At 52.5% G+C, this 14,317-nt stretch overlaps 2 protein-coding genes and 1 long non-coding RNA gene across 4 annotated transcripts; 1 reads left to right on the top strand and 2 right to left on the bottom strand.

The window, feature by feature from the left end:
- Positions 1 to 397: 397 nt before the first annotated feature.
- On the bottom strand, positions 398 to 4,570 carry GPAA1 (glycosylphosphatidylinositol anchor attachment 1). 2 transcript variants are annotated; one of them, XM_017671039.3, is made up of 12 exons: positions 3,474 to 3,662; positions 3,193 to 3,372; positions 2,999 to 3,110; positions 2,654 to 2,801; positions 2,473 to 2,574; positions 2,189 to 2,385; positions 1,913 to 2,109; positions 1,671 to 1,824; positions 1,424 to 1,519; positions 1,082 to 1,272; positions 833 to 1,003; positions 398 to 731 (listed from the first exon to the last, which is right to left on the bottom strand). In XM_017671039.3, the coding sequence occupies exons 1-12, from the start codon at positions 3,545 to 3,547 to the stop codon at positions 488 to 490; spliced, it is 1,866 nt and encodes a 621-aa protein (XP_017526528.2). In that variant the 5' UTR covers positions 3,548 to 3,662; the 3' UTR covers positions 398 to 487. The 2 variants fall into 2 exon arrangements, with proteins under 2 accessions (XP_017526528.2, XP_036879245.2); XM_037023350.2 differs by lacking the exon at positions 2,999 to 3,110 and having other exon boundaries at positions 3,474 to 4,570.
- Positions 4,571 to 4,722: 152 nt separating this feature from the next.
- On the bottom strand, positions 4,723 to 6,554 carry EXOSC4 (exosome component 4). Its single transcript, XM_017648058.3, has 3 exons — positions 6,276 to 6,554; positions 5,230 to 5,436; positions 4,723 to 5,131 (listed from the first exon to the last, which is right to left on the bottom strand). Exons 1-3 carry the CDS (start codon positions 6,534 to 6,536, stop codon positions 4,772 to 4,774), a joined length of 828 nt encoding a protein of 275 aa, XP_017503547.1. The 5' UTR covers positions 6,537 to 6,554; the 3' UTR covers positions 4,723 to 4,771.
- Positions 6,555 to 6,562: 8 nt separating this feature from the next.
- LOC140848066 (uncharacterized) lies at positions 6,563 to 10,089 on the top strand. The gene is made up of 2 exons (XR_012128636.1): positions 6,563 to 6,698; positions 9,886 to 10,089. It is a non-coding gene; the product is annotated as an uncharacterized lncRNA (long non-coding RNA).
- The last annotated feature ends 4,228 nt before the right edge of the window (positions 10,090 to 14,317 follow it).

Raw genomic sequence — 14,317 nt, 5'->3', positions numbered from 1 at the left:
GCTGGGGCTCCCCTTGGCCACACCCCGGCTCAAACCGGGGCCTCCTCTGAAGGGGTCCAGCTCCAGCCCTGTCGCCCCCTCAGCCCCAGCTGGAGATGGAGGTCTCTGGGTGCCTCATATCCTGCGGGGCCCCATGTCCCCACAGCGTTGGACATGCACAGAGACCTCCAGGGCCAGGCGAGCACACCTTAGGCTCAGCAGGGTCTGCTCATGCCACTTCCAAATCCTAAGCTCAGTGTCCACCCAAGGCTCTCCTCTGAGGCCACGGCCACTGGGACCTCCCTCCTGCCAGCAGTGCTTTGAGGCATGTGGGAATGCCAAAGCCTGCAGGCAGAGCTGCTTGCCCACGGCCCCCTAGGCCCCATGTGAACAACAGGCCAGGAACCCAAAAGGCAGCTGAAACAAGACGTCTGTTTATTTCCCAAGAAGGAGCGGATATGGGGTGCCTAGAGAGTGCCCACCCATTTTCATGCCACAAAGCAGGCAGTCACCTCCAGAACAGAACATTCCAGAAGAGCAGCCAGCAGGGGTAGAGACCCAGAGACAACAGCGGAAAGAGTACAGCACCATAGATATGGTGCTCCAGCACCCCCTGCGCTAGCGCCACAAGGAAGAGTTGCCAGCCCTCAGCCAGTGACAGTGGAGCCTCCTGCAGCTCCCGCCACAGGAAAAGGCTGCCCAGGAGTGTGGCTGCTGGGCTTGTCAGCACCAGCAGTGCAGCGTACAGTGGCCTGGATGGAGGAATAAGATCACAGTGGGCTGTGAGGTGGGGACACGGGCAGAGGGAGAGGTGCAAGTCAAGGCAGACCTCATGGAGCTGTTCGGCACATACCGGGGCCCGTAGGGCTTGGTGAGCACAGCAGCAGGTACCATGGTGGCAGCCAGCAGGAAGCCCAGTGAGAAGTTGGTGAGGGTGATGCAGGCCAGCTGCAGTGCCAGGTAGATCAAAGCCACCAGCTTCAGGGCCATCCAGGCCCTGTCCGGGGCTTGTGCACTCACCACCCTACAAGGCAAGGGGCATGTAAGACACCTGCATGTCCAGAGCGTCCCCTGCCTATGCCCAGCCAGCCCAGCTCCTCACCGGTGAGTGTTGTGTGGAAGGGCCAAACCAGCTGCGTAGATAGCCAGCAAGGTCAGCACCACGGCCTCAGCCTCAGCCACAGGAAAGTGCTGGGCAGCTACATGCTGGCCCAGTACTGGCAGGACATAGAGGGCCAAGCCCACAGCCTGTGAGATCAGCAAGGGCGCCACAAGCGAGGCCAGCCCCATGCCCTGCAGGGTACACGGGCACCTGGAGATGGGTCCTGGGGCCAGGCGAGCCCCAAGGATCCTCATCCCCTCAACTAGTTAAGACTGAGTGGCAGCAGTAATCACGTGGGATTCCAGAAGCCCACCCCAACAGCAGGAGTCGGGGGACCATTACCTGTGCTAGGGAGGGGGGAGAGCTGGGTCCAGAGGCCCCCCGAGTCTCCTCAGGGCCTGCTCCAACTTCATGCAGCTGCATCCACAGTTCCAGAGCGTGGCTCAGTCAAGGACCCTGGTAAGACCCTGCCTAGTGGGGGACCCGGGCTCATCCCCACACCCCAATGCAAGGATGGAGGGCTCTCCCCAGCTTAGAGTGGCAGGGACCTGAGGCTTAACCCAAGTGCACAGTGTGGAGTAGAGGATATCTTGAGACCAAGGACCAGGAGCAAAAAGCCAGCAGCTGGCATGTAGAGGCCGATGGAGACGAAGCGGGAGAGCGCAGGAAGCAGGTAGAAGAAGAAGGACTGGTGCAACCGCTCTAGAAGGTGGTTGAGTTTGCGGAACATGCCCTCCAGGGCCCTGCCGGGTATGGGGCAGGGTCACAGCCAGCCCGACCCCCAGGCACCCCACCCCAGGGAATGGGAAAGGGAGAGCAGAAGCCACTTACTTGCCCACTGCCGTCAGATCATATTTATACTGGCGGAAACTATTGATGCCACGTAGGGTTAGAGCCTCCACACGGTAGCGGAGGAAGAGGCCATGGGGGCCGCGGGGGCGGCCAGAGGCCTGCTGCAGAACCATGAGCAGCAGTGTCTGCAGACCCTGCAGTGGCCCATCTATCGATGTCCAGTCCTGGGGCTGCAGCTTAGAAGGTTTAGGGATGTGGTCAGATACTCCCTTCCCCCACAGGCCCCATGTCCTCCCACCACGCAGGCAACCCTACCTTGCCCTGTAGTGTGCACAGCAGTCCCCCCTTCTGGCAGAAGGTCTGGAAGAGGTTGAGCAGGTCGAGGTTAGGCAGCTGCCCATTGAGCCCCTCCACAGACACATCAAGGCTAGTGACCACATCACTGCTCAGCTCCAGGGCTACAGCCGCCTGGATGGCCCCAGCCCGGCCCTGCAGTGGGGATGACTGCATGCCTGTAAGAACAGGCAAATAAGCTGCCAATGTGAGGCTGGTGAGGAGTGGCCATGAGAGAGGGGCCAGGGCAGGGCCAGTGCACTCACCAGTGACATTGACATCATGATAAGCTTCAAGCCAAGCCTCAGTGCCAAGAAGGTCATGTTCTGTCACCAGAAAGATGATGTCTTTGGCCCAATAAATCTGCCCTGGAGGCCAGAAGGACGGTCAGCACTGCCTGGGGAGTGACCAAGCCCTTGCTTGCCAGCAGTTGCCTCTGAGCCTCACCTCGGAAGTGGGCAGCAAGTGCCAGCAGCAGCCCCACTGCCTGGCTGTTCGAGGAGTCAGGACCACAGGGCACAGTGAGTACCAAGGACTCAGTGCTGGCAGCGCGAGGGGCCCGCAGGATGCCGTACACGTTGGTGCCCGACACCATCTGCATACAGTATTGGCGGCGAAGCCTCAGCACGACCCTACTCTGGGAGGCGGAAGCCCCTCCCCTTCTAGCCCTAGAAAGCGCACTGGGGACTTCCCTAGCCCTGGACATCGCCACCGCTAAGCTTCCAGGCCCCAAGTCCCTCCCCTCAAGGTGCTTTTGGTTCCAGGGACCCCTTCCCCTCCCGGCTCTAATACATAGCGCTCGTGGGTCTCATCTGGAAAGGGCAGTTTCCGGGAGAAACTCTGCGTGTGGACCTCCAGCCCCACTGACCGCATCGTCCGCTCCAGCCAGGCGACTGGCAGAGCCCTGGAGACAAAGAGAGCCTCTGAGCAGAGCTCCCTAGCTTTGACCTCCACTGCTCTGCCCGTACCCCCGCTCTGCGGCTCACCCCGACTTCCTGCGGTGAGTAGCGAAGTCCCGGGCGAAGCCCCGCGCACGGTCTCCGCCAGCAAACTGCTCCTCCACCATGGTGGAGCCCATGGCGTTCTCCGACATGTAAGTGCGTTGGGTAAGCGGTGGGAAAGCCAGCGCCAGGAACCAGGCGATGCCCGCCACGTAGCTTAGTACGCTGCGGGGAGAGGGAACGGTGCTGGGACCCCGGCCCGTGCGAATGCGGGAAGGCCGCAGGCAGCTCGAGCCCTGCCCCGCCTCCCCGGACCACGTTCTCACCAGAGCGGCGCGTTGAGGCGCAGTACGAGGCGGGCGAGCGCGCGCCGCCGCACCGGGTCCGACAGGAGGCCCATGACGGGGCAGGCAGCTCCGGGACCGCGCTAGCGACCCAGCCTTCACCGCTCCCGTCGGTCCCGGAGCCCGCAGGCACCGACGCATGCACTTCCGGCCCCAGCTGCCCTCGCGCTGCCGCGCATGCGCACCCCGCTCCCTTCCCACACCCGCCCCCGCCCCGGCGCCCTGTGGCGCATGCCCGGAGCGGAGCCTGCTCCGCTCGCCGGCAGCGGCTTTGGGAAGCGGGCCGCAGCTGACGGCGAGCAGCAGCGAAGACGACCCGCCCAACCCGGCCCGGCCCAAGGTGGCCAGGGACAGTGAAAAGGCTGTGGCCCAGAGGCTCGCGGCAGAGTCAGAGCAGACTAGGGCAGGTGGGAGGAAAACCGGAGCACGGATGCCCGGGGACTGTGAAGACGCTGCCACTGTCGGTGACAGGCGCGAGCGTCCGTGGGGTAGGCGGAACGGCCAGAGCCGTGGCACACGCATCCCCCATGTAACGTGTCACCGCAAATGGAAAGCGGGTGCCCAAGCGTAATCAACATGAGCACAGCACCAAGGTCATCGGGGGCGGATGACCACAGGGAGGATGGTGCAGATGGTTCTTCTGGCCAAAATGGGCTGGGACATGAGATAAAATGTAGGGTTTGTGATATTAGGGGCAAAGCAGCCCCTGGGTGAGAGCTGCAGAGGGTGAGGGTCAGGAGGCAGAGGAATTGAGAGGTCCAGTAAAGTGGAGGCGTAGCAGGTATGACAGAGGGTCAGAGTTGAGAAGACTGCGGGCGAGAATGTCTCAGACTTCTGGAGCCTGAGATGAGCAGTGAGACAGGCCCAACGGCTTCCCAGGGGGAAAAGGGCCACTCCGTTCAAACCGTAAGCCAGAGGATGGGGGACATGACCCTCCCCATCTCCGTGGTGGGCACCCACAGTCGGGCGAGTTCTCCCTCAGCCCTTGTGCTCAACACCCTGGATATGTTGGGGCAACAGTAATTCCATAACCTGAAGGCTTGACTTATTCTGCTAGACCACTCCTCGTTGCTGAACTACCTGGAACCTTTCCTAGTACAAGCTGCCCTCCACCCAGGGACATACTCCTCTCATCTTCTTCAGGGCTTGAATCTTGAGGCTGCAGGAGGTATATGATTCATTTGTAGGGGACAGTCTCTCAGGACATTAAAGTACTGTGAGGAGGTAAAAGTACAGAGTACTGTGTGTGGGTTTTATTCTAGGCATGGGTAGCTGGATATTCAGTCCCCCAGCAAAACAGAGGCCTCACGTACATGCTGCCGGACCACACGATCCAGCAGGGTGTGCACATCGCGGGCAGCCCGTGCAGCAGCCTCTAGCACCTGCTCCAGGTGGTCCTCATGCAGCCTGGCGTCCATCTCAAGCAGTGCAATCTGGCCTGAGGCTGGTAGAAGGGCCAGAGCCAGCTGGGGGCCACCAGCTGCTTCCTCCACATGGCTGAGGTCCGCCAGGGCTGTGCCATCCACAAAGCCAGCTGAGCAGGCACACACAAAATCCTGCATGGGTATCCCGGCGTCCAGCACTGCCAGTGTGGCTGCATTCACACAAGCTGCATAGGTCCCACCATCTGCCTGCAGCACCTGTGGGGACCCCCCCTCTGGCATCAGTCCATTAGGCTGCTGACCCCTGATCCCCATCCTCCCTTTAAACCTTCCATCTCTAGCTGCTGCCTACTCACCTGCACGTAGATATCAATCTGGGAGCGTGGGTGCAGCTGTGTAAGGATGGCTGCCTCGAAGGTCTGACGCAGCTGCAGGCCCATCTCGCAGGACTTTCGGTCTCCATGCGGCCGCCGCTTGCGCTCGCCCGTGCTGAAGGTGGCCGAACTGTACTGACAGTTCACCAGGGCCCTGTCAGGGAGGGCTCGGGCCCGGGAGCCCCGGATCTGGGGCAGGAAGGCCGAATGAGCCAGGCCCGCCCCTCCCAGCTCACACCGGCCCCTCCTCTAACTCCAACATCAACAAGCACAGCTGCTTTACCTCCTAACACGGCCCGGGGGCGGGGGGGCACTGGCCAGGCCCTCAACCACCATCACCTCTGCACACCGCTCATCTCTTCCAACAGACCTGTTTCCGTCCTTGCCTCATCCCTGCCCAACCCATTCTCCATTTGTAGCCAAAGTGTACGTACAAATATCAGGTCTGATTGTGTCTCCCTTACACACTCACATTTCCTACTTACCTCCCAAAGGTCTCCCATTACGTGTCAGATAAAATCCTAAATTTCTTCCCTGAGTTCCTGCCTCTCCGGACACCCTCCAACTCCAACTACTGGCGGCCATTCTGCTCTACAAACGTGCCACGCTTGTTTCTACCCCTGCGGCTTTAACCGCAACCCCAACCCCACCTCCCCCGGCGCTTGGAGGCATGTCAGCAAAACCAGGTTTTGTTTAACGCCTCTGCCCTCACGGAGTTCATGTTCCAGTGGATAAATAAACGATGAGAAATAAAACTGCCGTCTGAGGCGCTGGGTGCGCCAAGCCAGGTAAGCGTGTGGCTGCGGGTGACTGGGCCCGCTGCATGGATTTAGTCGGGGAGGCGCCCCCCGGAGGCGCCCTCGGAGTAGAGAGCTGGGAGGCGACGGAGAGGGCGGGAGACCGCCTCGAGGACGGGCAGAGGGACGAACGCGAGGGGCAGCGGCCAAGAGAAGGGCAGCGCCAGGCCCAGGTGAACCAGGCTCTGAAGACAGGCCGGCGCCCCCGCCCGCCCGCACACGCCCACTCGCCTCGTGCGGCCCGTACACAACCGCCAGCGCCTTGGTGTTGCCCTGCTCTATGTACGCCGAGCCGTCGGCCTGCGCGAACACGCCCATCCGCGCCTGGATCTTGCGCAGCTCCCCGGCACGACGCCCGTCCACCCGGTAGCCCTGGTCGGACAGGAGCTCCAGCCCCGCCATGCCGCCCGGCCGCCAGCCCCGCTTCCGCCTGACGGAGAACCAGTTCCCAGACTTCGGCCGCGGGTCGAGGGACACTACGGCTTCCGGCATCTGCGCTCTGCGTTTCCGGTGTCCGAGACCTAGTTCCGGGCGGCACCACTTTCCTCACTTCCGGTCCCGGGGAGTTTGGAGGTCGCCGCCCTAGGGCGGGAAACCCGTGTCTGGGGACATCTTGGGGAGCTGTCTCGCGGCTCCCAGGAGTGGAAATCCACTGTGAGCAGAATCCCAGGGTTGCACACCCCTTGGGTTGTGGTGGGGGCGGTTCCCACGGCCCCAGGGGCGTGCGCTTGGTCCAGAGCCCCGGGCGCCCCCACTGCGCCTGCGCCCTGGCCGCCGGGCCCGCAGCCTTCGCTTCTCGCTGACGCCTGGAGCCCCCGAGGCGGGAGCAGCGGCTGCCGGGGGCGCACGCGTCGCCCTGCCTCTGGCGGCTTCTGATCCTTCCGCAGTCGTGAATGCATTCCTTCTCCCAAACTATACGCACTTTCTCTTGTTTTCTTCCCTTTTACTTTTAGCGATTTTTCCGTTTAAAAATATATTTACAGTAGTATGCAGATACGTAACCATACTTTTTTTGAGGGGGGAGTTTTAATTTTCCATGTTGGCTGGGCTCTCGCACCCCGCAATTTAACCTTAATCTAATGAATGTTTTTTTTCATGTCTTTCTCCATGGTCATGTAATGATTTGTGTGTACAAATCATACACAAATGCATGCAGTTGTATACGTACAGCTATATAATGGCTGGTTATTTTTTTAAACGAGATCATTTCATACACACTTCAGTGTTTTTCACTCAAAAACTATCTTATGAAATCTGTCCAAATAGGCCTGCGGAACTCTCATTAATGCTTTGTTGGCTGCCTGATACCCTTGGGGTGGACATACGAGGATGTAATCCCAGCCGCGGCTGCACTGTGGACAGCGGGTGTGTGTCCAGGGGCTTATACTTGGTGGGCAGATACCTAGGGTAGGGACTTTCTGGGTGAAGCCTGTAAGCATGTGGATTCTTTTTCACCCTTTCCCACCCAGAGCAAGTGTCACTTTTCAAACATGATCCTGGCCAGCTTGCAGAGTGTATTGACTGACATGCTGCTGCCCCTCATTTCCTGGCCTGGTATATATATTCCAGCGTCTCATGTCAGTCCGATATGATGCAACTGCTGATAGGTCTAAAGGAGGGAGAAGTGAGGGGCTTCCCTCCCAGGTACCTCTTGTCCCAGTGGTCAAGGTCACCAGCAGGAAGCTCATTTCCCCCCTATCAGTTGCATTATTCAGACCCTCTGCAGTGCTTAGGAAACCCCATCCCACCCTTCAGATTTGAAGGTGGACAGCTGAACCCCACGGTTCATGAGAGGAGCCAACATTCATGAGGCCTAGGAAGGCACACCGGCCCGTATCCCAGCATGGCCCACACATGGCGTCTGTCAGGTCCTCTCATGTCCTCCTGTCATATCCAGCTGCCACAGTGCAATAAGATGGGCTTCCTTTCTGAGAATAAAGATACCCTCACCCTTTCCAGAAAGGGGCTCTGTAGGAGATGTGTATTTTTTTTTACCTTTTGGTGCATGACCTTAGTGATTTCAAATAACAAGCAATTAAGTCTCATAGTTTTGGGGGTTGCCTAGGCTCAGCTGGGTGGTTTGCACTTGGGGTCTTTCCTGCCTGCAGTCACCGAGGACAGTGGCGGGTAGCAGCATGAAGGCTTCCTCTCTCCTGTCTTTGGCAGGGGATTCTGGCTGTTGGCTGGGACCTCATCTGGTACTGTGAGACAGCACACCTACACACGGCCTCCATGCAGCCTGGGCCGCCTTCAAGCATGGCTCCTGGGTCCAAGGTGGCCTCTCAGGGCAGTAATGCAGGCCTGAGTGGTGTTTTAAGACCTAGCCTCAGAGGTCACATAGTGTCACTTCTGCCAGACTCAGTGGGTCATTGTGGTCACAGATGTCTGCCAAGCCTCAAGGGGTGGGAACGTGGATCCTGCCCCTCAGCAGGAACAGGGTCAGGGCCAGGTTGTCAGGAGAGCAGGTGGAGCAGACACTGGTGGGCTAGGCCTGAGTCCTGCAAGCACGACATCTCCAAGGCCCCAAGGTCTGGAAGACTGGGCACCAGGGCTGGTGAGCTGGCCACGGCCCTGCCACGGCAGCTTGTCCAAGGCTGTGACGGCCATCATTCTCTGCCACCAGCCACCCTTGACCGCTCACCCTCCCCTCTTCAGCTGTGCGGCTTGTTACTGTGGAGTGAGCTGGGCCTTCTTCCTTCAGCAGTTTGAGCTCTTGCTGTCCCTGTTCTTACCTGGTTAAGATTGCAACAGCTGTCCACTGACACAGGTCAAGGCCCGCAGGTGTCCTGCCCTCTTGTGCCTCATCGGCCCTGGTGTTCAGGATTATCACAGTAATGCTGGTCCTGGGCCCAGGAAACCCCTAGTGGCTGAGTGGTGGCTGTTCCTTCCAGATCAGTGGAACCTTTACTATGTCTCCCGGTGGAAGTGTCACCCCCTTACCAGGAATGAAAACCTCCTGTCTTGAAGCATCTCCAGTTTAAGTCATGGGCCACTTCTGCCGTGTTGGCTGACCCTTGTGTTCCAGCCATAGGCACACAAGGGTGGGTCCAGGCTTTGGAGGCCTAAAGCTTATACAGATTTGGGAGCTCTGTTTGGGAGCTCTCTGTGGTCTGTCCCCAAGACCACCCCCAGATTCAGTGATTTGCTAGGAGGACTCATAAAATTCAGTCCATGTTGTTGTGCTTATGGCTAAGATTTGTAACAGAGGAAGGATACTAAACTCAGCAAAGGGAAAAGGTGCATGGGGCCAAGTTAGAGGAAACAGACCACTTCCAGAGTCCTTTTCCCAGAGAAATGGCACAGGACACACTCCATTCCCCCAGCAAGAAGTGGTGACAATATGTGGGAAATGCCACCAGGGAAGCTCACTGGAGACTCCATACCCAGGGCTTTCATGGGGGGTTGGTCATAAGGCACCTTCCGTTTGGCATGTATGCAAATTTCCAGCTCCCTGAAGGAAAGCAGAAGTTCAGCATAAGCCATATTTATTTGTGCACACAGCGTATGCTCAATGAGCCACTCTTACCCGGGAGTGGCAGGAACCTCCCCAATCTAAGTTTCTAAATGTGAGCCAACTTTGCAAGCAAGTCTTCTGTAGGAGAGCAATCTCAGGCCCGCTGTGTTGACTCTTCTCTGTGCAGGGCCCTCTTTACAGTAGAAGACAAAATCATTTATCTAAAATTAAATAGATTCTAAATAGATTTCTCAAGAAATCCCAACATGTAACACAAGTTTTTTGAGTTGATCAATATCACAAATGTCACAAAACACAGAAAACCACATAATGTCATGAATTAGCTTCCTGACGTATTTTTCTAACATGTTCCCTTATGTCTTTCAGATGCATACTCTGATGGCCTCTTCAGGTGACAGCACTTCTATGATATAAATGGATATTAAATTTTGTCAGATGCTTTTTCTGCATCTGCTGAAGTGATCATTTGATTTTTTAATTTCATTTTGTAATGAAATGTATCACACTGATTGATTTGCTGATGTCGAACCATCCTTGCATCCCTGAAATAAATTCCAGTTGGATACTGTATGATCCTTTTAATGTACTGTTGAATTCAGTTTGCTGATATTTTGTTGAGGATTTTTGCATTTATGTTCATCAAGGATGTTGGCCTGTAATTTTCTTTTTTTTTTTTTTGGTATCCTTGTCTGGGTTTGGTATCAGGGTAATGCAGCCTCATAATATGAGTTTAAAGCATTCCCTCCTCTTCAATATTTTTGAAAAGTTTGAGAAGAATAGGTATTAAATATTGGAATATTTGGTAGAATTCACAGTGAAATTGTCTGGTCCTGGAATTTCGTTTGCTGAGAGGTTTTTGTACACACAGTTTATGTGAGCATAAACTTCTCACTAGAAAACACTCCATTCAGAGTTACGATTTCTTCATGCTTCAATCTTTGAAGATTGCATATTTCTAGGATCCTATTTCTTCTAGGTTGTCAAATGTGTTGGTACGTAATTATTCGTATTAGTTTCTTCTGTGGCATTGGTTGTAACTTATTTTTCATTTCTTATTTATTTGAGCTCTCTTTTTTTCTTGGTTAGTCTAGCTAAAGGTTTGTCAATTTTGTTTATCTTTTCACAGAACCAGCTCTTAGTTTCACTGCCCTTGGCTATTGTCTTTTTCATCTCTATTCATTTCTTTCTGCTCTGATCTTTATTATTTGCTTCCTTTGGACTTTGTCTGTTCTTCTTTTTCTAATTTCTTTAGGTATAAGGTTAGACTGGTTGACATATTTCTGGTGCCGTGAGACAGGCCTGTGTTGCTGTGAATTTCCCTCTTCGAACTATTTTTGGTACATCCTATAGATTTTGGTACATCATATTTCTGTTTTTATTTGTCTTAGTTATTTTTTTATTTCTCCTTTGAGTTCCTCGATGATACATTGGTTGTTCAGTAACAGGTTATTTATTCCCCACATTTTTTTGTGTTTTTTATAGTTTTCATCTTGTCATTGATTTCCAGTTTCACACCATTGTGTTCTAAAAAGATGCTTGATATGATTTCAATCTTCTTGAATTTATTGAGACTTGTTTTGTGTACTTACATGTGATATATCCCAGAGAATGTTCTATGTGCACTTGAGGAGAATGTGTATTCTGCGTTTGGATGGGATGTTCTGTATCTATCAATCACCATTTGGTCAAATTCGTCATTTAGGGCCAGTGTTTCCTTACTGATTTCCTGTCCAGATGACCCACCTGGGGATGTAACTGTGGTGTTAAAGTCCCCTACTATCACTGTATTGCTGTCAGTTTCTCCCTTCAGATCCATTATTATCTGCTTTATGTATTTTGATATACGTATGTTGGGTGTATATATACTTACAAATGTTATATTTTCTTCCTGGATTGACCCCTTAGTCATTCTGTAGTGACCTTCTTTGTCTTTTAGTACAGACTTCCTCTTGAAGTCTGTTTTGTCTGCTAGCTACAATAGCTTTATTTTCCATTTCCATTTGCATGGAATATCTTTCTCCATCCCTTCACTCCCAGTTTGTGTGTGTGTACTTACTTCTAAAGTGAGTCTCAGAGGCAATATAGAGGTGGGTCTTGTTTTTTTTTTTTTTTATACATTCAGCCACTCTGTCCTTTGATTGGGTAATTTAGTTAATTTACAGTTAGAGTAATTGTTGATAGGTATGTATGTATTGCCATTTTGTTAACTGTTTTCTGGCTGTTTTTGTAGTTCTCTGCTCCTTCTTCCTTCTCCCCTCTTCCCTTGAGGTTTGATGGCTTTCTTTAGTGTTATGTTTAGATTCTTTTCCCATTTTCTTTTGTGTATTTACTATAAGTTTTCCTTTGTGGTTACTGTGAGATTCACATATAAAATCCTGTGTATGTAATAATGGGTTTTATGTTGATAGGAACTTAAATATGAACACATTCCAAAACTTTATATTTTTACTGCCCTCCCCCCACATTTTATATTTTTGATGTCACATTTTATATGTTTTAATTTTATACACTTAACTAATAATTATAGTTTTAGTTACTTTTAATACTTTTATCTTCTAACCTTAATACTTGTTTTATAAGTGACTGGTCCATTCATTTTACTATGTATTTACCTTTTCCAGTGAGATATTTCCTTTACTATGTTTTCATGTTATCAATTAGTAACACTTCTTTTCGGCTTGAAGAACACCCTTTGACATTTCTTGAAAGGTTGGTTTAGTGGTGATAAACTCCCTTAGCTTTTGCTTACCTGGAAAACTCCTAATCTCCTTTTATTCTGAATGATAATCTTGCTGGGTAGAGAATTCTTCATCGGAAGTTTTTTCCTTTCAGCACTTTGAATATGTCAGGCTGCTCCCTTTGGACTGCTAAGTTGCTGCGGAAAATCTGCTGATAGTCTGATGGATTTCCCTTGTATGCAACAAATTGTTTTTCTCTTACTGTTTTAAGGTTCTTTACCTTTAACCTTTACTATTTTAATTGTAATGTGTTTGGTGTGGATCTCCTTAGGTTCATCTTGTTTAGAACTCTCTGTGCCTCCTGGACCTGGAAGTCTGTTTCCTTCCCCAGATTAGGAAAGTTTTCAGCCATTATTTCTTCAAGTAGGTTTTCTGGCCCTTTATCTCTCTCTCCTCCTTCTGGGACCCCCTATAACGTGAATGTTGTTCTGCTTGGTGTTGTCCCAAAGGTCCCTTGAAGTATCTTTACCTTTTAAAATTCTTTTTGCTGCTCTGTCTGGGTGAATTCCATCACTTTGTCTTCCAGCTTGCTGATCGTTTCTTCTGCTCTATCTTGTCTGCTGCTGAATCTGTCTAGTCTAGTGTATTTTTCAGGCCAGTCATGTATTCTTCAGCTTTTGACTCTGTTTGGTATTTTCTTAAGTTTTACATCTCTTGGAATTCCGGGTTCAGTCATTCTGCAGGTCGATAAGCCTCTATATGATGATCACCGTGAACTCTTTTGTCAGGTAGGTTGCTTATCTCTGTTTCGTTGAGGTATTTTCCCGAGGTCTTGTCCTGTTCGTTCATCTGGAACATAATCCTGTATCTCAGCGTTTCACCTGACTGTTCTGTGTACCAGGCAGCTCGGCTCCCTCTTCCAGTCTTGTGTAGGAGGTGGCCTGGGGGGCTGAGGAGCGCTGTCCCCACCGGCCTCCAGCGCCAGGCACCCCGGGGGCACCCGCTGTGAGAGCTGCATAGGCCCACCTGCTGTGCGGCTGTGGCATGTGGCTGTGGTGCAGGGGCGGGTGGAGCCCTCAGTGGCGTGTGCTCTCTGGCACTGACAAGTTACAGGAAGAGTTCCAAGTGGTGCCCACTAGTACCAGCACTAGCAAGTTAGAATGACATCGCAGACGTGGTGCCTGCGAGTGTCTCTGTCCCTGGGGAGTCCCAGCAAGTCCCTGCCTCTCTGGCAGACACTGTAAGATTAGTAAGTGGCTCTCATTCACATGCAGCCAAGGCATTTTTCAAACTGGTGTTTTCGGGCTGCCTCCCAGGGTGAGTGACTCTGTGCCTGAGGCCTTAAAGAGCAGGGTCTCTGTTCCCGGCAGTCCTACAGTTGTTCTGTATGTATTTGCTGTTGGTTTTCAGGGCCAGGTATTTTGGGAGCTTGTTTCTTCTGTACAGGATCTAGGGGCTGGGGTGCCTGATGTGGAGCACAGAACCCTTGCTTCTTTGTGAAAATTTCTGTATTTCTGAGACCTTTCCTGATTGTGGATCACCATGTCTGAGGTGGGGTTTTTGGCTTGACTATGTCTCTGCCTCTCTTGACCATTTCAATGCTGCCCTTTTGTTCTTTGTTGTGGAGGCTCAGTTTTTCAGGTCGTTCTCAGAGGAAATTTTTCAGTACACAGCTGTAATTTATTGGGTCAGTAGGAGGAGGTGAGTTCAGGATTTTCCTACATTGCTATCTTCTGAAGAACTTTAGTGTTTTTTGTGAGGTAGATCTGCTAGCAATGAATTATCTGTCCCTGTGTATCTTGGACTGTCTTTATTTCACCTTAATTTCCAGTTTCCAGATCATAGCATTCTGGCTTGGGTTTTAAAATGGCTGTCAGTGTGTCGTCCCATTGTCTCTTGGCCCCCACTGCTCCTGGTGACAAGTTGCTTGTTGGTCTTGTTGGAATCTCTTGTGGTCATTTTATTTTATTTATTTTTTGGTATCATTAATCTACAATTACATGAAGAACATTATGTTTACTAGTCTTCCCGCTTCACCAAGTCACCCCACAAACCCCATTACAGTCCCTGTCCATCAACCTAGTAAGATGCTTTAGAATCACTACTTGTCTTCCCTGTGT

The sequence above is a fragment of the Manis javanica genome, chromosome 2, assembly GCF_040802235.1.
Source record: "Manis javanica isolate MJ-LG chromosome 2, MJ_LKY, whole genome shotgun sequence".
NCBI classification, from domain to species: domain Eukaryota; kingdom Metazoa; phylum Chordata; class Mammalia; order Pholidota; family Manidae; genus Manis; species Manis javanica.
Note: the sequence above shows the minus strand (reverse complement) of the source record. Positions and strands in the feature narration are given on the sequence as shown.

Bases quoted from the DNA above. Each gene is read 5' to 3' on its own strand.
- GPAA1 (XM_037023350.2), bottom strand. From the start codon at position 4,013: ATGCGTGTGCCACGGCTCTGGCCGTTCCGCCTACCCCACGGACGCTCG. The intron at 2,110-2,188 runs GTAGGGTTGCCT...AAACCTTCTAAG, and splicing joins TGTGCACACTACAGGGCAAG to CTGCAGCCCCAGGACTGGAC. The intron at 1,825-1,912 runs GTAAGTGGCTTC...CATACCCGGCAG, and splicing joins GATCTGACGGCAGTGGGCAA to GGCCCTGGAGGGCATGTTCC.
- EXOSC4 (XM_017648058.3), bottom strand. From the start codon at position 6,536: ATGCCGGAAGCCGTAGTGTCCCTCGACCCGCGGCCGAAGTCTGGGAAC. The intron at 5,437-6,275 runs GCGAGTGGGCGT...TTCCTGCCCCAG, and splicing joins TTGTGTACGGGCCGCACGAG to ATCCGGGGCTCCCGGGCCCG. The intron at 5,132-5,229 runs GTGAGTAGGCAG...GGGTCCCCACAG, and splicing joins AGATTGATATCTACGTGCAG to GTGCTGCAGGCAGATGGTGG.